Genomic DNA, 26,809 nt, shown 5'->3' with positions numbered 1-26,809 from the left:
TTAGTGATGCTGCCGTGGGGGGCTGTCACTTCCCAGGGGAGAAACTGTGAGCTTCTGGGATAATTGACTTTTGGGATAAATGACTTCTTGCAGGCGATTCTCAGCCTCATCTTTTTGCAGATAACTATGTTGCTCGAACTGGAGATGGTAAAGCAGGTTGTGTCTATAGAAAAAGCCTCTCCTTTCAGATGTTGCTGCTTTTATACAATTCTACTTCAGAACTGCTAGTCCTTCATTACTGCTCATGGCGACGCTGGCCTACCTTTTACATTCAGGTAAATAGCAGGTGACTTACATTAGGAGCTTTCCTACCCGCCATATTACCTGTACGCCTGCCAAACATGTAAGACCCTTCAAGCTGGCTTCTTCTACCAGGCAGGACCCCTTTGTAATAATCTGGTGCTCATGGCCAACAACAGAGCAATCCGCTTTCCCACATACGCTGCCTTTCACTTCTCCTTGTATCTCCCGTTCGCGCGCCCGGCATTATCTCACTGATCACCCTGGCAGGAACTTCTCTTAGGAGAGGCAACCGTCACACGCAGATCTGAAGTACATCATGGGTCCTCAAGACTCAGAAATACAGATGCTTGTACTGTATTTAAGCAAACATTGTTATCTTCCTTACTCAGTGGATCTGTTTCACTTACTGAACCTGCAGGTAAAGAAAAACTACTTGGGTGTTTCTGCCGCTGTAGAATCGTTACCAGTGGTGAAATCAGAATTTTGCCCTGGATTAGTCCTGGAAACAGCCAAGACGATACACAAGGCTTTTTCCAAATGCACTGCATCTATGGCAAGAATCACCTCCCTTCACACACATGCCTGACAAACACCTCTGTAGCAACTACAGGAAAGGGTTGCAGATGAGCAAGCGACATTGGGTAAGGGTATTTTTACAGCCTTACCCAGTGTTACTTGCTCATGTTCATGGACACCTGTTTCTCGAAGGATGTTGCTTTTCTCTGTGCATCTCTCTCCAGGTCACTGAGAGGGTGTCTGACCACTACAGGCTTGTACAGACCGCCACCAAGTGCTTCGGAAACCATCCTTTCTGGCTTGAAAAATACTTGTGTGAAGGCGTAAGCATAACCCTGAGAATCCAAGGCACCGGAGCTCTAATTCTGACTCACCACTGACTTGTTTCTGTCTCAGTTTCCTCCCTATATAAGTGAGGAAGACTAAATTTATTCTTCCCTCTCAAGGGAGGTGGAAGGAGTCATCATTGTTTGTATTTCTTTTTAAGCATGCAGCGTGTAAACACTTCTGCTCGGTTAAGCTGTTCAAAACTCAGTTATGTTGATTTTCTCAAAATTTCCTCCAATTTGTTACACATTCTTTGCCATGAGGCCCTACAGCTGAGCCCATGAGTCCAAACACAAACTAGAAAACATGATGTCCCTGTCCAGAGGACATTACAAACGAGAGCCCCGTGCTTAAACTCAGGCACATGAGTCACTCACATGTACAACATTAAGTCCATGCGCGTTTGCATGACCAGGGCCTAAGACTAGACTAAAAAGCAAAACTAATCAACAACAGACATGGGAAAAAGCGTGCAAGAAGAGTGCAGCACCAAAGAAGGCAACCTTGACATCGACTTTTAGCTTTTAAAATGCCTGATTTACGTGGAAAGCCGCAACCACGCAAAGGTTTCTTTTCCAGGCAAGGGCGCACGCCAACTTTCTTTCTCTCCGGCTTACGGGCGCAGCGGCGAAGACCCGCTTTGCAGCCCCAGGGAAGCGGGATTCAGGCACCGGGAGCCGCAGCCCTGCCGGCACCTCCCGTCCCTGCTCGGGCCGCTTTCCCCGCAGCTGAGGAAGGACGGACACCCCCCCCCCCCCCCCCCACGCTCTCCCACGCGTCCTGCAGCCCCCCGCGGGCACATCCCACCCGCCGCCCGATCTCACAACCCCCGGCCTGCCCGCCGCCCCCCACAGCCCGGTGCTCGCTGCGTCTCGTCCCCGCCACCCGCGCCCTGCGGAGGCGGCCGGCGGGTCCCGGGCGCCCCTTCCCCCGCCGTGGGAGCGCTGTCCGGCGCGGCCGCCAACCGAGCGGCGGGGCCGCCCCCCTCCCCGCCCCGGGAGGAGTCCCCACCTCCCGCCCCCTCCTCCTCCTCCTCCTCCTCCTCCTCCTCCTCCTCCTGCTGGAAGGGGAAATATGAAGCGGAGTCGCCTCTGCGCTCCGCAGAGACGGCGGGGGACGGACCGGCAGCGGCGGCGGAGCGGGCATCCTCGGGTACCGAGCGGCGGCAGCGGCCGAGCCGGAGCCCTGCCAGGGCGGCGGCGGCGGCGGCGGTGTGCGGAGCGGGAGCCCTGAGGAGGCGGGAGGGGCGGCCCCCGGCCCCGGAGGGTGCCCGGCGGTCCCCGGCCCCGCCAGCCGCCTGCCCCCCAGCGCCGGGCCGTGGGCTGCCCGCGGCGGCGCTGAGGCGCGGGCGGCGCGGCGGGAGGTGGCGGCGGCCGGAGCGAAGGAGCGGGGAAGGGGCGCTGCGAGGCGGGGAGATGTCCGCCCCGTACGGCAGCCTGATGAGATACCTGTTCCCAGCCCTGCTGCTGCACGGTGAGTGCGAAGCCGGGCGGGGGGGGGTGTCGGGCCGGCTGCCTGGGGGTCCCCGCCCGCTGGGTGACTAGACGTGGTGCGCCCGAAAAGCCGGGCTGGGTTGCGAGGGGGGCCCCCATAAGCTCGCTGGTGGGGGCAGAGGGTCGCGGGTGGGTGCGATCGCCCGTCATGGTCGCGGGCGTTGGGTCCCGGCTGCTCGGGCCGGGGGGTCTGGCAGAGGAGAGGTCCGTGTGGATGCCGAAGCGGGCAGAGACCTTGTTGGCTCTGCCTGAACCCCCTTGTTAGCGGCACCCCTTTGCAAAACGTGTGGGTGCGGCGTGGAGCGGCAGCCAGCCGCTGGAGGTAAAATCACGCAGAAAGTGCCCGGCTCCGAAGCCGGTGTCGGCGGCATTATGTTGCACGCCTGTAACTGCTTGGGTGGAGCAGCTGGTCCGGGTACCTCACACGAAGATGCTTTACTCACCACCGGGCGAAGGGCTGGCTCTACCGAACTCCGGGGAGCTTGGCCGAGACATCCTGCGGGACCCACGTTTCACCTGCAGGCGAAGGAGAGGTTTTTGCCATGGAGATATTAGCTGGGAAGCCTTAGGCAGCAGGGTGTGCCAGCACCGGGTCTTGTACCCAACTAAAAATGTTTTGCTGCAGAGCACAGAGATTCTGGATGTCATTATGCACAGTCCTGCTTTGACACTCTCTCAGCTTAGCCCTGGACTGACATTTCTCTGCAACTGCACAGTAGGCAAAATTTTAGTGAGAAAAGCCAGCATATTTAAACTTAAACTTACAAGTTCAGCTTGTAAATCCACATTTAGGCACTTGAACAGATAACCTGTCTTTCCAGAAAGCCAGTGTTCTTCAAGAGCAACTTCTGAAAAGGAGGCTATTTAATGAGCTGCTTAGGTATATCGAACGTTTGGCAGCCAGATTTGGAAAATCTGGGCACGATATTGTTCTGAAACAGTGACTTAACCTGTTTTGAAGAGTGTTCCTAATTCTGAAGTACTTTGTAGCATCCAGCCTTCTTCAGTTAAATTTCTTAGGACCCCAAGCTTATTCATAAAAAGAGGAAATTTTTTTAACTCTTACAATGCAAGTGACCTACATGGATTCAGTGTGAGATCTGTGAGCTGGGGTATGGATTTCAAAGCTATTCCTGGGGTTGATTTTGTGGAGCAGGGATTGTCTCTGTGTTTGTACAAGTGCTAAGCACACAGATGGTATTTAATAAATAATAAAGAGCATGGGCTTCTGATTGTGTATTTTGTTTTGAGAAAGAAAGAGCAAGAGACCCTGTTCCCCAGGAGGGGGTTTTGTACCCTTCTCACAGCTCAGCTATGAAATCCGGAGAGTGTAGAAACGTGTTTAGCTGAGCCAGACCTGCCGGGACGCCAGAGGTGTTCTTTAAAACTCTGTCATCTGAGATGTAAAAGTCGAAATGGGAGGTTTGAAGTTAGAGGGTAAAGAGAGGAGGTGTAATTACAGGGTTGGACTCCCCGGCTCATCTGCTTGGAATTACAGAGCAGAGCTGAACCCTGGCTGGAGCAGGAAACAAATCAGGGCCAGTGATCAGATCAAAACAGCAGCTGCCAAAAGAGGATGAAGGAGGAAAATCATCTATTTCTTCCATCTGCAGTTGTATTTCACCAAATAACATAAACCTAAGTTCTTGTAGAAAGATATAACTCAGCGCCTTGTATATAAACACCTCAATAATGGAGCAGTGCACGGTTTGGATCTAAGCTTCAAGCGCTGGGAAACTACTGCCCTCTTACAAACTTGAAAATGACATCAGTGGCCTATAACACACTGAAATGTAGCCCATCTAAATGTATTTACCCTGTTAGCTTTAACTTGGCCTAGAGCTTTTCCCTCTGTGCCATAGAGTCGATAGGAACATCCTTCGGTCAGTGGCTAGCCCGAATTGGTAATATGTAAGAATAACCAGAAATCCCAGGGGATCGCAGTGTTAAGCCTCTTTACAGCATGTGATGTTTTCTTTTGCATTTCTATTGCACGTGGCAATTTAAGAGTTAAAAGCGAGTGAGTGTGGGTGGGTGGTTGAGGATTTTTAGGGCTTAAAGCTTTATAACACAAGTTAAAATGTCCTGTAAGGCTAAAGCTCCTGCTTTCATTACATTAAGAAATGCCTACTTTAACATCAGTGAATTGAAATTTGGAAAAACTTGTCTTCATTAATCAAAATAAAACCTATACAGTGTCAAAAAAAAAAAAAAAGGTTTGCAGCTGGAAGTTGTCCATTATCACTGTTTTCTTTGCTTAGACAAAAAGCCACAGAAGTTTCAGATGTCAAATGCTAAGATCATTCAGCTCCAGAAAACCTGATTAATAAAAGCTACGTTCAAGTGGATTCACAACAAATTTGGCTAATTTCTTTTGTAAATGTAAACTTTCTTTTACAAACACAGATGCTAAGAAGAAACTTTAGTGTATTTCTGATTACGTTACTGTTAGACTAGTGAATTAGAAACTTTAAAACAATTTGTTGATAACATCATGGAAATAGTACTAATAAAGATGATGAAGACAGGACTGCTAGGCTTTTCAGAGCAGCACTGTTTATGTTTTTAAAAGTTCTCTGGCAATATTGCTTAAATTAGTTACATAGAAGTGTTTTATTTCAAAACCTGTTCAGGAAAATAATAAGTAAATGTATCAGAAGATATAAGTACCCATATCCATAAAATGGACAAATATTGTGCTCTGTGCTAGAGGCATATGTGATTTGTTCTCTCAGTAAAATACTGCATTTGGAAATCTGGAAGACAATAAAGAGAGAAGTAGGGGAAGACACACTGCTTAGTGTAAGACTTGTAGAGTCTGCCGGGAGAGTTAGAAGAGGGACTCAATTTTATTCACAATTTCGTCAGTGTAAATTCGATTTCACTCATCTCTGTAGCTTGACTGTGGGCTAACAGTGGTACGATGTAGGTGTCATGAACAGTAAGGGAAATTTTTGCGCTCTGTAGGGTGTCCGTAGGAGGCAGGCTGACAGGTGATGAAGCCCAAAACTAGCCCCAACCACGCTGAAGGCAAATACCTTCAGCTATTCAAGGCAAGGCTAGTATTTTATTACTGACGTGACGCTTTAAGCAAGGCTGATAGAGGGTAGGATTATGCATAGCGAGCTTGTTTAGTGTTGTCTTTACTCAGACGCAAGTCCCTTCGGCACTGGGGGCGGTTCCACCTGAATAAATCCTGGTGCCGAGGTGTGGGTGGAGGACGGGGCAGAGGTCTGCAGGCTGCGCAGCAGATGTCTCTGACAGAGAGCAGATGTTTCCTTCAAAGCGGGCAAGACCAAACTACTGTCGATATTGAATTGCACTTACGGCCCAGTGCTGCACCCACTCATGCCAGTGGCAGAGTTCCCGCTGCCCTGAAGGGAGGTGGGCTTTAACCCTTCGGGCCTTCATAAAGAAGTCCACGCTCCAGGCACTGGCGTTTCACCTTGTACGGGTAGCAGCAGTCATCCCAATTAAGAGCCGAACTTCAGCTTAGCAGAAGTTACCGGCTGTGTAACTGCTTGGCGCTTGGTTCTCCGACCTCTTCCGAGATGGGGCATCGAGTAAGGACTGAGCTGTAAGATAACAAAGGACCTCAATGCTGGACCAGTCAGCCCTGGAGGAGTTTCTTTTTAGCTGTCCCATCTAAACGTACTTTAGATCTGTCTTCAGGATCTCCCATGCTCTGAAACGCTCATTTCGTGTCTCTTTGAAAGCTGTGCCTGGAAACTCTGTATGCACAAGAAAGGCAACAGATACATGTGAAAGGAAATCGTTGTCCTGTCTGCTTCCATGGCCATAAAACCCAGCTTTCCTTTCCCAACCTTTTTGTTTGTAGTAGCTAATTTAGGTCCCAATCCTGCGAGGACTCTTTGAAGTTTCAAGTGCAGGGAAAACACTGGTAAACACAGACCTCGGCTTGGTAACAGGACATTATATTCTCCATGGCAATTACGTAAGTTTGCGCTGTAGCTAAAAGCCTGTCATGGGCGTTATCTAACACTATCCCACAACAAGAAAGAGCGTAATCCAAATGTCTATTTATTTAATTGTGCAGGGCAACTGCCCAGATAAGGAGAGCTATAAACTTAATCCAACCAATTATTCTTTATCTGTTGTAAGGTTTTTCAAGTTTCAAACAAGTTCTAACTTGAAAAGAGTTTGCTGCAGAAATAAAGCACGAATGTTAAAATGTTTCTATATCAGAGATGAAGCCATCACATATTTTGAACTTGTACTATCACTCGAGGTTGTTTTAATTTGTAATAAAATTGTGCTCTTCTGGATTTACATTGCTATAAATGAAAGAAAAAGTGAAATGGTTCCTGCTGAGCAGTCCCAATCTAAATCCAGGTTTGAATCCTACTTTCAGGTAACATTTATTTAGCAAAGGGTGAACCTGCTGAAAACCTGGTAGCTTTGAGTCTGGTTTGAAGCCCTACACTTGGACGTGTTTGAAGCCATGGGCTTAGATTCTGGTAGAAGTGTTCATTAAACTGATTAAATCTAAACAGTTTAAGATTTAAGATTATTTGCATTATACTTTTGCAGTCTGGCATAGCTGAGAACAGAATTTGGCCAGGGTGTTTAGGCACGAATTAAATTATAAGAATTTGTGTTCAAGCACAACTCTACTTATCATTATCTGTGTTGCAATTGTACCTTATTTGCATACTATTTTTCAGAAAACCAAAACATTTATTCTAGCAGCTTGCAGTTTTTTGCAGAAATGTTGGCGGAGAGCTTTGTCATAGCCATTTTTGAAACACGTTTGGGTAACGGGCTGCCAACAGATTGCCCTTTTAAGATTTATATTTTACTTGCAGCTATGTGCAGAAATCTTTGAAGAACTTGAAAGCAACCTATCTTCCCTTAACAATTATTTTTATCTTGAATGGTTGTTCCCACATCAGATACAGGTTTATAGGTGAACCTGAGAGCCTGAAGTCCTCTCTCTGGTATAGTGCGTGCTCCTATCCACGTCTTAGTGGAGTGGCAGCTGTGCAGACCTCCACTTTCCCACTCAGATGGATGTTGCATCTGCCCCTGTAAAGTGTGATCTGCGAGGGCCTGGGCAGGGATCCCCAGCTAGCTGTAGCACCTCTTATACTATTTTCAATTGGTTTGATGGGAAAGCTGTGATCTACACTGCTAGGGCTTGATTATGAAAGAGAAGTTGGATATCAACTCGTCAGAAAATGCATTTGTTTTGCTTTGTTTTTCTAATTGGCATTTCTGATGGATTCTGGAATTTTCCTTTTCCTTTTGGACTTGCTCCTTTGTGTAAACAGCCACCATGGGGTGGGTGATACAATCTTATGGCCTCTGGTTGTGGTGTAGCTAAAGTGAAAGCCAACCAGAGGCTTCACAGAATTATTGCTATTAGTCTTATGCAAAGATTGTTTTTTGTTTGAAGTCTGTCACACTTTTGAGTAATAACATGGTGGATTTTTTTTTTTTTTTTTTAAAACAAGTGGGTAAGATTCCTTCATAACACACAAAAATTTAAAAGTCAGGCAGAGAGAGTCTGAGATACTCTCAGTTGAGTCTGAGACAGATACTTACGTGGCGTGTCATGGAGGTACTGAAACCTACCATCTGTCTGTGCTGTAGAGAATAGCAGACTTGGATCTCTTTGAATGAAAGTAGTGGCTCCAACTATGTTGCAACTGCGTCTAGGCTCCAAAGTGGGCTTTTAAAGAGCCATGAAATTCTTTTCCCAGTTTCGTGAAAGCACATTTTAACCTTGAGCCTTCCAGCGATGTCCCATTCAACATGGCCAAATGGATCTTTTAAAATTAGTGACATCAACCCTGCGGGACCTCAGTTTTGCAGAACACCTCGTGCACTGCCAGGGGTGGAGCAGGGGGACACCGCGCTGCCTCTGAGCACCTGCTGCGAGGAAAAGCGCAGGAGGACGGTGTTTGGTTTACTGCCCTGTGTGGGAAGCGTCTCACTGGTCTTGGTGTTTGATCTTCAGATGGTACAAGGGGAAGTTACGGCTCCTTTTTATGGTAGTCATATGTACAGGCATATGTCAGTAAATACAAAAGTGTTGAAATGATTACTTGGTAAGGAAGAAGCCTGTGCTAAATTAAGTATTTCCTTGCGCCAGCAACACAAACATAGGTAAAGTTCCCATTGCTGCCTTTTATACCGTAATTCATATTCTGATATTCACGTCCTATTTATGTGAGGTTGCCTAGTGCGTGTGTGTTTTCTACATCCCTTCCTCTGTCTCTGCAGCCTTTGTTATGTTCTCATGCCTGTTTTGATTACGTGAACTTGTTCCTGCCCTCATTTGTCACAGGTGGATGGATAGAGTCCCAAACAAATACCCTCTTCGCAGGTACAGATCTCTGGGGCTATCAATGCAAATCTCCCTTCCGTCCACTGGTTACAGTTTATCATTTGCAAGTTGCAGACAGAACTACATACATGTGATAGGGAGAGCTGGGACCCAATTGCTTTTGATCTATATCAAAGAAAAGACATTGTTTAATACCACATAAAGTTTGACTCCTTTTCAAAAACCCCTTCTTTTCATTATTTCCTCCAGGGAATAATTGGGAGTGTATAATGTGGTTACTGCATTTTCTCCTTTGATATGTGCACATACAAGATGGTATCCTCCCACAGAAGGATTTTTGCTTGGAGATATTAAATGCCCAAGTATGTTTAAATGAATAAATCATTCATTTTTAAGTGCGTCTATATTCATGAATCATATGAGCTAGGCAAAATACAACTGCTTAAAAGCAAGTGGTATAATAAATATGCCTTGGAAATAGTCACTTGAACCATTTCAAAACCTCCTCTTTGTGGCAGATTTCAAATGCTTAACAACTTCAAGTGGAAATGTAAATTTTCAAAGACTTTTTCAGTGTGAGAGAATTTGTCTGCAGGAGACATCCTGACGGCTATGTTTCTGTTGAAAGTTAGTACTGATGGCTACAGCCTCTACCGGGTACCTTGCAGGAGATGTCGCTTCTGACCCAAAAGATGCTCTGAGCCCATGGACAGGAGCGCTCACTCCATTTCAGAACGAGGTGCTGAAGTAATGTGGGCTTTTTGAGCGTGTGGAGACTTAGAGATGAGGAAGGGTGTTAGAAGGCAAGCTCTCAGTCACTAGCTGTAATTCGTAACAACAAAAATAAATATACTGGTAAGCTCACCTGTACCTGGCTGAACTTGTTCTCCTGGTGGTGTGAAGGCCTGTGATATCTGCCCCATACCCACAAGGTTTCAGACAAACCAAATAAGCCCAAGTTTTTGAGAGTGTCAAGTGCTGCTCCAGATGAGGTGGGCTGCAGACACGGCACAGCACATGGCTGCTGTGCAGAGATGCTGGCTTCAGCCCAGGAGGCTGTACCACCACATACATGAAGCACTGACCCTATCTAGTAAATCCTGCCTCTCCAAAGATGTACTCAGCTCACGCAGAGCATCACCCTGCCATGGCCATACCATTTCTGAAGCAGCCATACTGTTTCTGGCTGCAAAACAGGAGTTGTTTGGGGCTAACATGAGTGACTCTGCTCAGCAATGTAGAAATACCTGAGAAGCCTTGACTTCCAGAAAGAGAGAAGTATTGACCCTCTGAAAATCAGGCTCCTTTAAGGGCATCTCAGATGGTGTACTCAAATATCAAAGCATCTCTAGTATTTATTACCCTTTAGAAAGTAAGGCCATAAATTCTTATTCACATTGAAGAATTGTTTGTAACCTGCAACAAAGCTACCAGATTTTCCAGTAAAGACTTTGTGAGGTTGTATTCATTAGTCTCATTAAAACTTGAGATCGTACAGTGGTGAACACTGTTTACATTCAGGTATTTATAGTATTCTTTCTGATCATTCTTTACCCTGCCCACTGGATAAGTCCTTGCCTTTGTTTAGCTTAGGAATTGCTATTTTTAAATGGTTGACATGTATTTATATTTTTAGCAATGCCATTTTCCCAGGTGTTACCCAAGTTTCTTCCGGAAGATCTAAGACCTAGCCAATATAATGAATCACTGACACTGTTTTCTTTTTTGCAATAGGAAATGGCAAATATTTGAAACAGTGTCTACCTAAAAACAAATAATACTGATTTTCTTGTAATTTCTGTAGCGATGCTGCACGCTGCCCAAGCATGTGCCTAAGTGTTAGATGGGGCCTGGGGAATGAAGCGTAGGATCCTGCGTTAGGCGGCCTGGCGCAGTGTAGGGTTGCACCAGGCACTGGTGATCCCCAACAGCCCAGTTCCTGAGCCAGGTCAGCCAACTGGGCACCAGAAAAGATGGGGGGGAATCCCAGACCCTGCGCCTGGGAGCACATGTTAGCGAGACATCCCTCTCCTGAGACGGCCACCCCGACTTCTCAGGCATACAGCCAGCCCCTCCACCCCTATATTCGTTTTCTAGCCCGCTGGTTCTTAAATTCCTTCTGGCAAAGTAATACAGTTTCCAACCTATTATGTAAGGTTCATGTTTGTCACCTCTTAGCCTCTAGATGTGTGTTTTTCTTTTGATCTGTGTTTTCCAACATATCTGAGAGCAGGCTGTGCCTAAAAGAGTAAAGATGCATTCCTTCTGAAGCTACGTATTCATTTTGTTCAATTAATATTGTGTAGAGAGAGTGCTGGTGGGTTTTGTATGTATACATTACTAGAAACCAAAATTACTGTGTGCTGGAGATAAAATTAGCTTTTGAAATTCCTTTTCCCCTTTAAAATAAAAATAGCAGAATCTGCCTTTAATTGACCACCTCAGTCATCACAGAGGCTTCCTGTGTGCAGAGGCTTTGCTTTTAATATCTGTTTTCCCTTGGCTTTAAAGAGTAGTCTTTATTTGCAAGTTTATTATAGAAGCGTTCAAATTAGAGGTGGGCTGAAACCACAAAGTTTATGTCCGGATCTGGATGCAACTTTCTAAAAGTTTCAAGGTCCAGGTTTTCGGTTGTCCTGACCAGAGATTACAGAGGTGTCTATAAAATTCAGGTTCAGAGCCACATCTCCTGGGTGTGGAAATGCAACACTTTGGTTCAAGCCCTTTTTGCCAGTGTATTTCACACAGCAAATTATTTAGTGGATTATTAGTGGGCTGCAGGAAGAGCTTCCCTTTTTTTTTTTTTCCCAGATGAGAAAAGAAATGTAAACAGTACTTTCCCAGACACATAACAATGTGAACAAGTGTCATTCAACACAAGATGTTCACAACCTCCTTTATCATGCTGAGGCCCTTCTCAGCAGGGTCTCATGATAATGTACACTTTTCTATCACAGGGCTGGGAGAAGGTTCTGCTCTTCTTCACCCGGACAGCAGGTCCCACCCTCGGTCCTTGGAGAAGAGTGCATGGAGGGCTTTCAAGGAGTCACAGTGTCATCATATGCTGAAACACCTTCACAATGGAGCCCGGATTACTGTGCAGATGCCTCCCAATATTGAGGGACACTGGGTCTCTACTGGGTAAGGAAAGATAAAACAAGATACTTGAGTGATATATGTGGAAGAGAAGAGGGGAAGGAAGCAGAGAGGGAAGGATGAATGTTCCCACTTTAAGCAGCAGGGGAAATATTTTCTTTAATATGGTGATGCTCTAAATTCCAGATGCTTTCTATATGTTTATGCATAAAAGGAGAAGGAGCGGCGTTATGTACATTAGAGTAGCATGCTATAAAGCTGTCTTGATGAATCAATTTATAGTCTGGATTTTAAACAGCATGCTGTGAAATATCTTTAAATCTCTCTTTGCATAAGGAGCCCAACAAGTTGCCAAAATGGATGCTTACTCAAACATAACATTATACTATCTTTGACTACATGCATTAGATCCATTGAATGGGTCCTTGTTTTCAGAGCATGTGTCTAGCGCAGGTTTTATTAGCAAAAGAAATTAAGAAGCTGTATTTCACCAGTTCTATTACTCTCTATACATGATAACTTGAAATTCAGAGAGCTATTTTGCTTTCTATGTCGCCGTAGGCAATATTCACATGCTTATTTGAAGTGACTTGTAGTAGGAAAGACTGGGGTTTTGTAACAGAAAGGAGTGTATTTATGTTAAGCAGTGTGGATATAACAAGGGGGACAAGTTTGAAGGCACAAAAGGACTTTCTACAGGAAGTGGAATTTAGCTGCCATTTACACCTTCAGAAAAAAAAAAACAAAGAAAAAACACAAAACCTGAGTATTGCATGGTCCAAATTAAAGCCAAATAGAAGTTTTATGTTAATGGTCAGAAGTTTGCGTTAACTGCCACCCCTGTTGAAAGTTTGAGTGGAAAAGCCAAGGACACGATCCTGCACATCCTCTGCAGACCAGAGCTGGTGGAGCTCCGCTGAGAAGCTTCTACAGCAGCATAGAAGCCAGTTCTTTGTACTGTTCTGTGGACGTTTGGCATTTCACTTCCTGATGTTATCAGTCCTTTTGCTAAATCTACCATGCAAAAGAGAAGAACAGATGTTCAATAAGCTGGTACTTTTTTCAGAGAAGAATTGAGTCATGTGGTGGTCCCTAGATAAAAATAAAAAGCAAAACATGACTCAAAGTATTTAAACCTACAAAGATAAAGCCCTTAGATATGATCACCATGAAGCAGTATATTAATAACAGCATAACAGCAAAGGAAATTGTTGGTTAATTGGCAGGCCACAGATGCCTAGTTCCTATTTACTCCCATTCATGCCAGAGGGACATTAGCACCCAAATGTCTCTGTGGACCCATGCGGATTTGCTCAGTCTTGTCACCTGTAGTGTGCATGATGTGCTACCTTGCTAAAATTTTGTTTCCATCACTTTCTGTCTTCCCACAGCTGCGAAGTTAGAGCAGGCCCAGAGTTCATCACAAGATCTTACAGGTTCTACCACAATAATACATTTAAGGCCTATCAGTTTTATTACGGTGGCAATCGCTGCACAAACCCTATCTACACGTTAGTTATACGTGGCAAAATACGTCTCCGCCAAGCATCCTGGATCATCCGAGGGGGTACTGAAGCTGATTATCAGCTACGCAACATACAGATCATATGCCACAACGAAGCAGTAGCCAAAAAATTAAGTGAGTTGGTGAACCACACGTGTCCTGGATTTATACCAGAAGATAGTCCCTGGGAGCAGGATGTGAGCTACGATTTGCTGAGAGAAGAGAACGGCCGTGAATGCACCAAAGCTCTGAATTTTGCCATGCACGAACTCCAGCTGATCCGCGTGGAGAAGCAGTACCTGCACCACAATTTAGACCACCTTGTGGAGGAGCTATTTCTCGGAGACATTCATACTGATGCTACTCAGAGGAGGTACTATCGGCCCTCTAGTTACCAACCTCCTCTTCAAAATGCCAAGGTACGTGTGTGTATATATGCCCTCTTTTTAAGATACTAATGACAAAGCCCACATTATTCAGCTCTTCTGAGTCAGTGCACTAGTGTAACCTAAAACATAGGTGTGCTTCTAAAATAAGAGGTCAATTGCAGCCTTGTAGATGATGCAGCCAATTAACAAAAGATCACAGAATGTATTTTCTGAGAATAGTAACTTTTCTGTGGTTTACGTGACTGCTTCAAATATGCAAAAAGTAGTCTGATGAACTAAGGTCAATAAAGGCCATTCTGAAGACGGAATCAAAGACTTTTATGCAGAGATGGGAGTGGTTGGCTGGGGCCACGGCTGTAGGCTAGCAGCTGAGAAGAAAGTTTTATACAGGACTGAGAAAGGAGAAGAGAAACAGGCATCAGTGGATGCTTGTATAGCTGCGGGAGTGCCAGGGAGAGAGGAAATCGAATTGTATCAGCTTATGGAAGTTGGGTGATCCGTAACCTGAAGAGAAAAAGAGGAAATTGGAAGGTAGACACATGAAAGGGGCAGCATGAAGGGAAAAAAACTGATGGGCTGTGCAGGTCATGGATCCAGACACAGGCACACACATTAATGTAATGAAAAACAGGTGAATTTTGATTGGGGCTCTAATTCCATTTGATAATTCAGTTTTCAAAGGGGCCTCAAAGTGCTCTCAGCTTCCTTGGGAAACGATCAACCCATAGTAAGCTAAATAAAAATCAAACAGGAAGAGTAGACACTGATGGCCTGTAGCAGGAGGACCGTCTATAGATCTTTCCTGATGACGTTTCAAAGGCAGGCGGCGATTGGAACCACATTGCCGGGTGCCGCTGCTGTCGGTGTGCTCCAGCTGGGTGCTGCCACAGCATCACTTCCAGCTAATGGGTTATCACCATTTTTAATCATCTTGTCGCAACTGATTCCAAAATCAGCTACAGCTTATCAGCAATAGCAGGAAACACAACAGGGGAAGGGAGAGTTTTGATGAGAAAGCCTTGGCTTTCCCTTCCATTCAAAACCATCTGCCCTGGGTTGCATCTGCCTCCTGTGAACATCAAATTTCAATAGTTCAGGACCTTACGTGATCTGCCTTTAATTGTTTTAGTAGCCTGGCCTCGTGATAATTTTAATCCACAGTCAAATGTGTCTCTGTATGAAAGCTGATGTCATTTCTGTCATTCTTATGCTCTCTTCAAGTGAACAAGGACAAACTTGTGTTTTCTTTTTAAACATATCTTCCCCAAATGGAGAGTTTCAGCAGCAGCAGATGAACCACAGCACGTCCCTCATCAAAATTTTACTTTTCTTTAATTAACTCGAAAAAGCACATTGACTTTCTCGTTGCTTATTTGGGAGTGAGGGTTCCTTCCTACATCTCTTCCTTGCAGGTATCTGTAGGTACAAATTATCTGACACCAGCTACATGTTGCATCTGGTTTAGAAAATATTGTAGATCTTTGTCTGACCACATGAAACAGAGACAAAACCTTGATTATTTTTTCTGGTCAAATCTAGTTGTCTTATTATGGGATGATAGATAATATAGTAAATGCTTACACTTTCACCTTGTAGTAATTTTATTACAGTCAGAATGATCAGGTGTACTATCAACCAGCTTTATAAAAATAAGATTTTTGCCCAGATCTGCTGTGATTTTAGGACACACTGGTAACGATTTTCCTGCCTGTCTCTTCTGCTACTGTAGCATCACTTTTTCCCTCTAAAATATAATGCTCAAATTTAAGGGATCAAATCTTGCATAAGAGGTCTGTTTCTTGAGCCAGGTTAGCTAAATAAACTGTGAGAGCACTGAAACTCTCAGTCATGATCCGATCCATTCTGACCTGAGTGGGTGACATCTGTATGTGAAAGATAAGAGCAGCCTCAGCCTGCCTGCCTGAGTTGCCCTGCACGCCGTTATCCCGCAGTCCCATGTGTCCGGACAGGCAGGTCCTGCCTGGGGGTACCCATCCGCTCCGATCGGGGAGAGCCTGCAGTGTGGATCCCAGGGGAGGCTTCCACATCATATATTTACAAGAAGTAGGGGAGAGGAAAAGCAAACAAGCCAACTAGTTATCCGTTGGTATTCATGAAGTACAGTGCTTCCGAATACGATTTTTGGTAGCCAGGTCTTGGCAGAGGCTGAATCTTGAGGCTGAATTTATGACACTGGAAGCCCATTCGTAACAGTACTATTGGCTACAGAAGGTGCTGTTACTATAGAAAGCACAGGTTAACTTCGAGTACACCAAAATACGTACAGATTCCAGCTCTCCGTGATGAAACCGCTGTAGTTTAATAAATGGGGGCCCCAGGTCCTGACTTACAGGCCACTGCTCGACTCGCAGTTTGGCCAGTTATGACCTCTGACAAGTTACATATTACCTCTGTTCTTCCTCCAACCATTGCCTGCATGGTCTGCTTGGCTCCCACAATGTATATATACAGCATCTGGACTGCTGGGACACCAGTCTCAGCTGGAGCCTTCAACGACAAAAGATGCGTAGGTTTAACATAAGTTTTAAGTTTTTAAGTGTGAAACAGCGCAGCTTCTCTTTGTGTTTTTTGATAGGTTCTTCTTGCTCAGATTTGATGTGAGATTTCTTTTTCTCAAGAGAAGCTGGGTCTGCTGATACTAGGCTTTCAGTACAATATAAATAACAATACCCCTAAAAAATGAACCTTTGCCTCAGCTGCCATGAAAGACTCCTGGGTGTTGCTGTGTACCTAACTGTGAAGTTTTCTATACCAACAGGTTCTCAACCCAGCCATCTGACCTAGTGTTTGCCAAATGTAGGAAGAATAGTAACAGAGATGCTTTTTTTTTTTAAAGTCCAGGCAAACATACCATTGAAAGGTTATAACCCTTCGTCTTTGAACTCTTTTCCTTTTCTAATTGTTGTTCCACTGGGACCCAGCTGAAAATGAGTTTAAATGCTAAATTGAGTTTAAAACTACAAGTCACAGACTCCTCTGGAAACTGGACACCATGAATAAATAGAAACGTTAAATCAACTTGTTTTTTTAAGGTTTCTACAGTCATACCAAGAGGTTAGGGAGACCAGGAAATTGCTTCTGAAGTGAATCAGGTGTATTGTGTGGAATCTTTCATTTAAGGCTTTTTTCATTTCCTTTTTATTTATTTTTATTTTAAACTTATAAAGGCCTGCCTAAAATAAGTTAAGAGGATTCACATTTTGAGTTAAATTTATAGTTAAGCCTCTACATAGAAGAAAGTTCCACCCAGCTCAAGAGTTTACACAGCCTGTAAGTTGGATGTGGTAGCCACATTCATTACTTATGTGGTTGAAATGAATGGTAATTAAAAGCAAATGATTGCTGGATATGTTAGGAATGCCAAAGCCACATGATCAAGACTTTAAACAAATAGAATTGGACCTTCTCCAGATTCCTGCAGCGATTTCACCACAGGATGGTAAATCAAAAGGGCTGTCCAAAAACCAGACAGCTTTATGCTGAGCTACAAATCTGAATAAATTCACAGATTACCATATCTCAAGTGTTCATATAAAATCAGGGAGCTTTTAAAAATATATAATATGTCATCTCTTAAGGCTTTACGAATTCTCTTAGATAAGAGCATACCTTAAACAAATTCCTCCTGTAAAATACGTGAAAGTTCCTGAGTGCAGCTGATGAATAGGTCACTGTATAGATTTATCTTAACAGTCCTCTAGCCTTGCTCAAGATATCAATTAGAACTTACTGATGAACGGGGCTGAACATCTTTGATGTCTCTTGACCTTGCGAGTTTATCAAGGCATTCAAGCTGTTGCACATGCAGCTTCTTTAGCCAGCATGAGAGAGCACACAGGTGGAAAGGGCAGGACGGGGGAACTGCTTGGCCATCATCGCGTGTATTATACAAAATATTCTTGATTAGGACAACACCAAGGAGCCTGGCTGATTGGTCATAAAATCACACCTTATTTACGAATGCATACAGGGACTTGTAGCGTGACGGAAGGCTTGAATGCAGTATTCATTCGCTATGCAGGACAGAAGATGTTTTCAGAGATATCTGCTCTAAAACTACAGGAAATGTACACAACAGCAATACTGGGACACTTATTTCACATGTAATTGCCTCAGCAATAGTGCTTTGTAAACAAAGAACTCCTTGTGCTATTTTATCGTCTGACAGAGTAACGGGAAAGATCAGAGCAGGGCTGTGATGACCGGTCGTTCTAGTTAGATCATTATTTAGGAATAAGGCTGGAGTGGTCTGGAACATCACAAGAAGCCTAAAACGTGCTAGGATAACCTTCCTTCTGCCTTTGCCATGCTCAAATATTTGCTGACCACACACTTTCAGTACAACATTTGCGTTCCCTTGAAAATGCAATTCCAATGGATCAATTCTCTATTACAAGTTTATTCACCGCTGGGAGCTGACTTCCAGCAGCGCCTGGCATTTGCAGCTAATACAGATTCAACGTATGGAGACTGGTGCTTGGGCTTTCCTTTAGCCAGGCGGTGAAAGAACAAAGTGTGCAAAGTTTTTTGTGCTTTTCAAAATCTGAGTCTTCATCTCTTTGAAACTCAGTGACTTCATCTATAGGGGAATGCTATGTACTTGAGGAGTTCCCAGGGAAATGCGAGCATAAGTTAATAAATAGACGTTAAACATGTGAAGCGCCTCAGAGAAATACGCAAAACATTATCTCAACCAAAAAATGTAATTTTGGAGGACAAAACTCCTTTGTTTGCCAGAGTAGTGCCACTAGACTTCTAGATTAAGCCAACACTTGAAGGGTTTCTTTTGTTCATTATTACTTGCAAAAGACTCTTGGTTAGGGAAATTATGAGGGGAAGCGAAGAAAGAATATTCAGAAGACTGTTCAGATCGGTTAATTCCAGGTTTATGAACAATAACAGTGCGTGTGATGCCCTGCAGAGATAAGAGAAGCAAACAGCTTCTGGCTGAGGCTGGTCCTTGCCGCGCTCAGCAGCGCTGTTGGCCGTGGCCTTGCAGAAGAGTGTTCCTTTGAAGGTGCCACTCTGCGCTTACTGCCTACACCAGCATTAGTGCTAGGCAAGGGCTGAAGCAAAAGGTTGCTTTTCACGCTCTGTGTGAACCTTCAAAAGCTAAGCGTTGCTTTTAAAACCCTATTCATCTTTGTTGATTTAGCTACCACTGTCTGTTCTGCAACTGCAGTAAAAGCCTGCCCCAATACAAATACAGTGACAGGGATCAAAACTAACTATTTAGCCTAGCAAAATAAAACACGGGCCTTCAGGTCAACTCAACATATGTATCTAAATTACTGACACCTTCCTTGTTGGCATCTAACTACAATTGCTTCATCTTTTGTAAGAGGGGAGGAAGGACTCGCTGGCAATATTGCTACATGGTTCAGAGGGCTATATAGGTTGCTTTTTAAAGGCATAATAAACACATAAGGCAGCTTTATTTTGGAATACTCTGTTCCTAAAGATGGACATTCAAGCTGTCCCTTCGGGTTTTCCAGGAATTTTTTTGTTGATGCTTCCCAAAATATTCATGTCACCATAAATTAGTATCATTTTAATGGGATAGATGACATGCAAGCACATCCATCTGAGAAAAAGGCTGTTTTTCTCTTTGTTCTTGTCTTTTGCCCAGGCTAGAGTAGTTTATATCAGAAAAGAACAACCAGAAGACTTTTGCATTTCATGTCGGTTGTGTTTATTTCAGTTTTATGCAGGGTTGTGCAACAGAATCAACATTGTAGATCAGACAGTTGTGTAATGGTAGTGCCTTCAGATTCCTTCACTATCTTTCCCTTCATGGGAGCAGTTAATAAAAACCATTCCTCAATATCTTAGAATATATGGTACACATTTGCAGATAAATCTGAACATATCTCCACCCTCCTTCCTGCTTGCAGCTCCTCTGTTCCCCACCAAAAGAAATCCCAAACTGACAACCCGGCAAAGGAGTTACCACTCTCTCCAGCATTTCACTTGCTTCAAGATTTTTAATTAAAGTTTTGAGTCTTTGTTATTCTTCATTCCGTTTGGCAGGCTGAATTATAACTGTGTCAGCCGTGCTTGTCAACTCCCCAGAGCCAGCCTAATACACGTTAGCCAGCTCAGCTTCATATGAGGTCATGGAAAGCCTGCAAATTATCACTTTTGTGGTGGAGAGAGATTGTAGCCGTTTGTTAAAGTGTTGTCTTGGTCTGCAGTTATCTAGAGTGGTGGAGGAGCGGAGCTTGATACTATACTGAGCAATTCATAAAAGTGTCCTTTCTGTGGACTCAGCTCCTTGGCAATGTGAGGCAAAGCCATCCAACTTTTTTTGTTGAGTTGGAAGCATTTCCTTGAATTGACATTCTCCCAAGGGTTTCCATTTGTACTCATCCTGGGAGTCCTCAGTTACTAACACTAAAACCTGGCATCTGGTTTTCTTGGGTGGTGAGGTTTAAAGCATCCTGACCAGGCATGCCTCGTTCCAGTCCTATCTAGCCCTTCCTGTGACACACAGTATTTGGGTGGGTGTGAGAGATCATGGCTAAGCGTGGCTTTTCTTTCCCCTCTTCTTCAGTGCTTTCCCTCATGGTAATACGTGCATTCACATGGCAGGGGTTTCCTACCCCAGCTTTTGTGACTGTTGGACCCTACAAGATCCCAGGCCACCGGTTAGGTCTGTACTGCACACACAGTTCAGGCCTGAGCCCACGCTTGAGGAAACCCAATGCCTGGTCCCTCACCACACATCTCCTTGCAATGAGGATATGCTGGGTGCAACATGCCGGACCCAGCCACTGCTACGCGGCCCATCCAGTGACATTGCATAGCCAATGTCAGACAAGCTGGCCACAGGATCCACCCTAAAAGGGAAGCCCCCGATACAAGAGCAACCCAACCTTGTGAAGAACCAGAGCCTAGGCTGCCGCATGTGGGCTCCACAGCTTCATCAGGAGCATCTTCCCTGGTGATGGGAGGGTGCAGAAGGGAGCTGGGGTAGGTGCTGGGGCTTTTGCTAGCCCTTGCTACTCACAATACCGTATAGATGCAACCTGTCCTCCTTTTCCAACTATGAACGAGACCTGCTTCTTGCCATGCACCGGTAGTGAGTGCAAATCAGGGCTGGCCAAAGGTGGTTTTATATCAGCTGAGAACGTGGCTCTTCCAAACAAGCTTCCCACACTACAGCCACCAGCACAGACATGGGGGTTCAGACAGCAGAAGTAGAGTGTTGTGAAAATATTACTAATGCCAGTACATGACTTGTTAAGGCAGGATATTGCTACAGAAATTTGAAATAAGTGACTTCAGCATGGTATTACTGTAACTGAGTGTGGAGGGGGTGGCAGCAGCCCTTGAGGAGAGACCAAGCCCAACTGGCAGTGGTGTGGGGGACAGGGAGGGAAGGGTGTGCTTAGAGTAGCCACATTGAATATCTGAGTTTGAATAAAAGGTGAAAGTTGAAAGGCCTGAGACCCCGTGTGCTTTTCCGTCTTTCTGAGGAAGAGTTGATACCTGAATCTCTTAACCAGGTTATAGTATTGGAAGGATGTGTCCACTGTGCACTGGCTCCAGATAAAAAGAGAAGGAGAGACAATTTTCCAAATTACTTTGGGAAACTGCTGTGTAATTTCATGCAATTCTAAAGACCTTGCAGGTGTAAAACACACTGCTACTGAGAAAACTAATCGGGTTCACTGCTTCTCAGAATTGTCCGCTGTTTTTCCTTAGTCCAGGTCAGCTCTGAACAGCAGCAGTCCCACGTCTGCGCCAGCACCAGGCCTCCTATAACAGGAGCTGCCATATTTTTGGATGGTTTAGGACCTTACTACACATCGCTACCTTCTATGCTTTTTTCTTCTTAATCTGTCTGGTCTGGTAAAGTACCAACTATTTGCAACTACAAAAGATGACAGAGAGAGCCTGTCAGAACATGGTCAAAATCCTCCATTTAAAAAAAACCCAAAAAAACCTAAAAATGCTTTTCTCATTTTTTGAAGAGAAACATTTGCTTTTCAGAGAAAAATTGAATACCAGAAAACAAAATTTTGCTTTGTATCTCTCTTCCTCCAGACTGTGTATACGCAATGAGATATTTTCCCATGTCCTTTTTAAAATAAGAATCTAATGAAAAATATCCCTTTAGTTTTTCAGTCTGTTCTGCTAAGAATGCACTGCATCTCTCAGACTCTAAGTAGTCTGAGCAATTAATCTTCCCTTAAAAAACAGTAAGTTATAGTTGAGATGTTAATTTTCCATTATGTAAATAGCCAAATATCAGAACAGTCATCTATTGTAATTCTATAGGAGAAAGGTTGAGTTACAATTTGACCTGTTTTCATGGTTTAAAATTTTCAGATTGAAATAGAGACACATTTTCAAGATATAAAGAATAAATAGATAGATAGAGGAGAGAGCAAATATATCTGAACAAGGTGTTCAGTTGAAAAATAACTGTATTTTCAGCCTCCTCTTTACTATTAGTGCTTGTTTGTTTTGTCACTAAATACAACTTGCAGTACATCCTGCCGGTCCTCTCCTCTATATTAAGCATTGATTTCAGCTTCTGCTTGAACCATAAGGAAAGGGTAGATTTTCTGTACATTTTGAAAAGGGTTTGGTCCATAGATGTCTTATTCTGTAACAACAGCATCAAAATACAAGGTCTTTCTAGGTGTTATTCAAAGCTCATTTCACCATTGCTTGGTGAGCATCCCAGTTCTGTGATAGTTTTTTGGCCTGGACCATAAAAAACACTATGAATTGATTAGAGGCAAATTAGTCCTAGGCAGCCATAGAATCCTGTAGAACTTAAGAGAAAATTAAACTGTGCTGAGAGGGTTTATGTTTCAGACTATCCACAGCAATTGGGAAAAAGATCAAGGAACCTCATCCTTGTTTGCTTTTTTTTTATTAGAAACCTCCCTGCTTGGCTTCCAGAGCTCTCTGGCCCTGTTACCACTTCAGCTGAGGCAGCAGGAGGGAGGGATAAGGAAAAATATTGGTGGAAATTTTCAGATCACAAACTATTTTCTCCCCAACTACAAGAACTGAGTTTCCAGCCAGAGACTGAGGCTTGTTTCAGCCCACATGGCCTCATGGATTAATTCAGAAGTTGGCTTTAAAGAAACACCCGGGAGGGCGAGGAGTTTGGGCACCATGGATTTGGCATTGCAGAGCTGCACGGAGGCACCCTTCATGGGAAGGGATCTTCCAGTCATTGAGCAGCAGCCGTTTCAGGGGCCGGTCCTTCTAGCAAGACCCCACTATTAAAAATATTGTATTGTATACCTAAGATAATCAAAACATAGAACAGATGTTCATCCTGTCCACTGCTCATTTTATTGCTTTTTAGTTTATGTCATGCCCAAATGAGCTTTTTATTAGAGAGTACTTAATCGTGTTTGGACTCGAATGTCCTCTGCCTCTGTTCCCTATTTTCTTTGAACGTCTGTTTTTAGAAAATAATCTTTCCCTGAGACACATGGGAAGGGAGTGATTTGCAAAGCCTCAGCTAGTGTAATTAAGAGCCAAGAGCAGCTGACCTAAAAAAGCAACAGTGAAAAATACAGTCAATTGTTAAACATAAATTACTCCATAATTAAGTCAAATTGCCTCATAACAAAACTAGGTATTTCCCTTGTCCATTACTTGGACAAAAATCATACTGGGGGAGTTTACATGTGGCATATTCTTCCACTAGGAAGTTCATAACTCTGTGAAAGATAGTATCACAGCAAAAAAAAAGGTTTACGTGGACTTAGATTCAAGCGCCGGTCTCAGGGAAGCGATGCGTTCAGGGTACGGCCGTATGAGGTGCCTGAGCCAGCCTGACATCTCACTGCTGTGAAAGGGATACTTCTGCTTCCCTCCTCACCACCCCAACCTCTCCCTGTCCCACTCCCTGTTCGTTGCAAAAAGTGCCCATTCACCTCAGCCCCTTCATCCGGGCACACCATCAGTCACTAGAAGGCAGGCAGGCCGGACATTTCTTAGCTGTGCAACTGGCCAGACCTTCAGAGCTGGTGCAAAGCCTTCGGAATTCGAAGGGCTGCACAGAGTTACAGCAGTTCAGGACCACAGAGGTCAAAGAGCCAGATGAGCTACAGACAACTCACAGAAATCAAAGTGAAGTTTAGCAGTGAGTTAACCTGGACCTTCCTTGAGTTTGCCCAAGGAGTCACCTCCACTCACAGTGTAATGGCAGCCAGCGTAGCTGCACTGCACGAGTTTTGTAAATTTTGAGAAGTAACTCCTCCTTATGCCTCAAGACATGAACCCACCCCTAATAAGGAGAAAGGGACTGCTTGTAGTTATGAATTTTTTTCCACCATGGAGCTCCATGGACCTTCTTCTACCCACTCTGCCACTGGCCACAGCCAAGGGACTAAGCAGCTGCAGGTGTTACCAGTCTGCACCTTCTACACTCCCCATATGATGGAGAAGACATCAAACTGTGATAATACTCCCTGCCCAGCACCAGAGCCTTGACTCATAATACCCATGTTTTTTAATGACATAGAGGAGAGATGAAACCTAAAATCACTGCTAGAAGAACAGCAAAAAGAACATTTATGCTTGATAGTCCTTCCTGGTTGAAAAAGTAAAAAAATAATTTTGCTGCAAATAGGATTGATTACAGATCTCCTTCTTGTCCATCCGCTAGACCTGAGAAACAACAGAGGAATCCCACAAACAGCCAAGGGTGACCAAGCAGACAACAGGCTGGGTTTCTGTTTGGTTTTCTTCAGATTTTGAACAAGGGCAACAGAAACCACTGGTTCCCAGGTTAAATTGCCTTGGCTCACAAACGGATTGTGGAGGACAGGCTCCTGAGAGGGAAATGTGAATATAAACCAAACCACCATACTGCTCTGCCAGGGTCTTCCCTGGGAGATGATAAGAGCTTTCAACTTCACTTCAATAGAGAAGGGACTGTAGCAGAAATTGTCTCCCACTATTGACCAATTCAGCTTATATAAGCTATGTTTAGTTTTATAACACTGTCTTTTCCTCACTTTCTTGCTTCACTTTATGTGAGTGGGGCAATCGCAGCAATAAAGTTACTGTCATCAGTGCAGTTTATTAGCCCTTAAAGTGTTAGGGAGCAGTGATGCCAGTCTGCCTCATGGTGGGACAGCCACGCTGGAGAAACAAGTGCTTGATAGACACTGGCATCTTCCACAGAGCAACCCCTCGGCCTGGATCACTGCAGGTGTCCGTGCAGGGCAGCGGCAGCATCTTTTGGATGTTGATCTCCGAGAAGAAAAAGCATTTTTTCTATTACACTTCAAAAATGTGTGTTTCCTCGGTGCTTTGGTTGGCAGTGAACAGAATCGCACACCTCATCTGACAGTTTTCTTGCAGCACCAGCAGCGCTGCCTTGGACGGGGCAGACGCTCGGTTTCTGGCATCCCCGTTCACGGCTGGAGATCCAGGGAAATGGAGCGGCTCTGCTGCTGCCCGAGATGTGCCAAGGCAGTCCCCACCCTTCCCCAGCACCAACTTGTTTCCTAGTCATTTATAAGTCATCTGCCCCCCAGCAATCCTGAGCCGCAAATCGCCCAGTAAATCAGACCGCTTTCTGGAGAAAAAGACTGACGTCTCTGAAGAGAGCTAGAGATTCAACAGACTGGTTTCGTAAGTCCCAAACAAGCTTGCAGATGAAACCTGGTGAGATTTTATTGTAGGCAAGAGGAAGGTGGACACTGGACTTCTGTTAGATTGTATTTGAAGGTTTGTTCCAGGAATAGAGCTACACACATTTTTAATAATAATTATTACTATTATTTTATTTTTAATCATATCCAGGCCCCTGAAATTTCTGTCTGCTTTCTGACAGCTCAGTGTCTTTATTTAGCCTCCTAGCAGTCCTGTCCCAAAAAGAAGACCTGTAATTGTCTGTTTCTATGAAATGAGGTTAAAAGTCACACAGGCAGGTCACACAAGAAATCTAGAGCAAAATAGGAAACGTAACTGGATCTTGGTTCCTCTCTTGGCCATCAGAAAATCCAAACTGAAACTTGCAACCTCAGAAAATGGTCCAGATTCAACAGTCCTTATGCGTTATCTGTGCTTTCAGTGTTCAGGAGAACCAGATGTTTTGCACCAGCCTCTGCTGTCAAGTTACTATGGCACAAATCCGTGCTAACTTCACCAGTTGCAGTTAAATTACTCAATTAAATGTTCTTTGTATTTTCACTAAGATACTAATGGCCCTTGCACCTGCTTGCAGAATTTAGCTGAAAAATGTACCTTAAAATTAGTTAACAAGTTCCACAGTGGGAAAGAACTGCATCCACTTTAATAACATTTAATAACATCCCTTTGGGGTGGAAAGACCCTTTAGAGGTCACCAAGTCCAACCTCCTCCTCAAAGTGGGGCTGTTGGCCAACACTGATTCAGATCAACCTGAGCTACATCATTTATAGTTATTTTGCACATAGACCATTATTCTACATCCCAGGGATGTAGAACAGCAGACTTTTCATTGATTTCACTGACTTTCGGTGTCTGTCTGGTCTGGGACAGGGAGGCAAATATAAACCCTATTTAATATGTGTGAAAGGGATATATTGCATGAGTTGTACGTTGACTCTAAAGCCACCTGAGGTCATATTATGAGACAAACTCGGGGCACTAATGAAGGTTGTGTAAATGTCACCCCTGAAGTGTGCTGTGAGCTGAAGGCAGTGAGTGGAGAAGTGCTGACTCCATAGCAGCTCATGTGGACTTTAAAGCATGAACGATGAATAAGAGCGTTTACGTTATGGAGGGAGCTCAGAGACATCTCAGAAAAAGAGGGCTGGAAAGGGGCACAAAGAAAAAGTATTTGTATAAATCTGTCTGTCTCCCCGATGGCTGCGTGGGGAGCTTCAGCTCTTAACACAGTGCACGCTGAATTGCACCTCAGGAAAAAACCTTGCAGCTTGA

At 44.3% G+C, this 26,809-nt stretch overlaps 1 protein-coding gene across 2 annotated transcripts in view; it reads left to right on the top strand.

Annotated features, from left to right (window-relative positions):
* Nucleotides 1-2,501: 2,501 nt before the first annotated feature.
* APCDD1 (APC down-regulated 1) overlaps nt 2,502-26,809 on the top strand; it is a 28,742-nt gene continuing 4,434 nt past the window's right edge. Inside the window, exons 1-3 of one of the 2 annotated variants that reach the window (XM_050892885.1) lie at nt 2,502-2,559; nt 11,847-12,030; nt 13,377-13,908. In XM_050892885.1, the coding sequence (XP_050748842.1) occupies nt 2,502-2,559; nt 11,847-12,030; nt 13,377-13,908 (774 nt within the window). Of the gene's footprint in view, nt 2,560-11,770; nt 12,031-13,376; nt 13,909-26,809 lie in introns of those variants that run through there. The other variant, XM_050892884.1, reaches the window with a different exon arrangement.

This window comes from Gymnogyps californianus, chromosome 2, assembly GCF_018139145.2.
Source record: "Gymnogyps californianus isolate 813 chromosome 2, ASM1813914v2, whole genome shotgun sequence".
In the NCBI taxonomy this organism is placed as follows: Eukaryota; Metazoa; Chordata; class Aves; order Accipitriformes; family Cathartidae; genus Gymnogyps; species Gymnogyps californianus.
The sequence above is the reverse complement of the archived record's forward strand: the minus strand, read 5'-3'. Positions and strand labels throughout refer to the sequence as shown.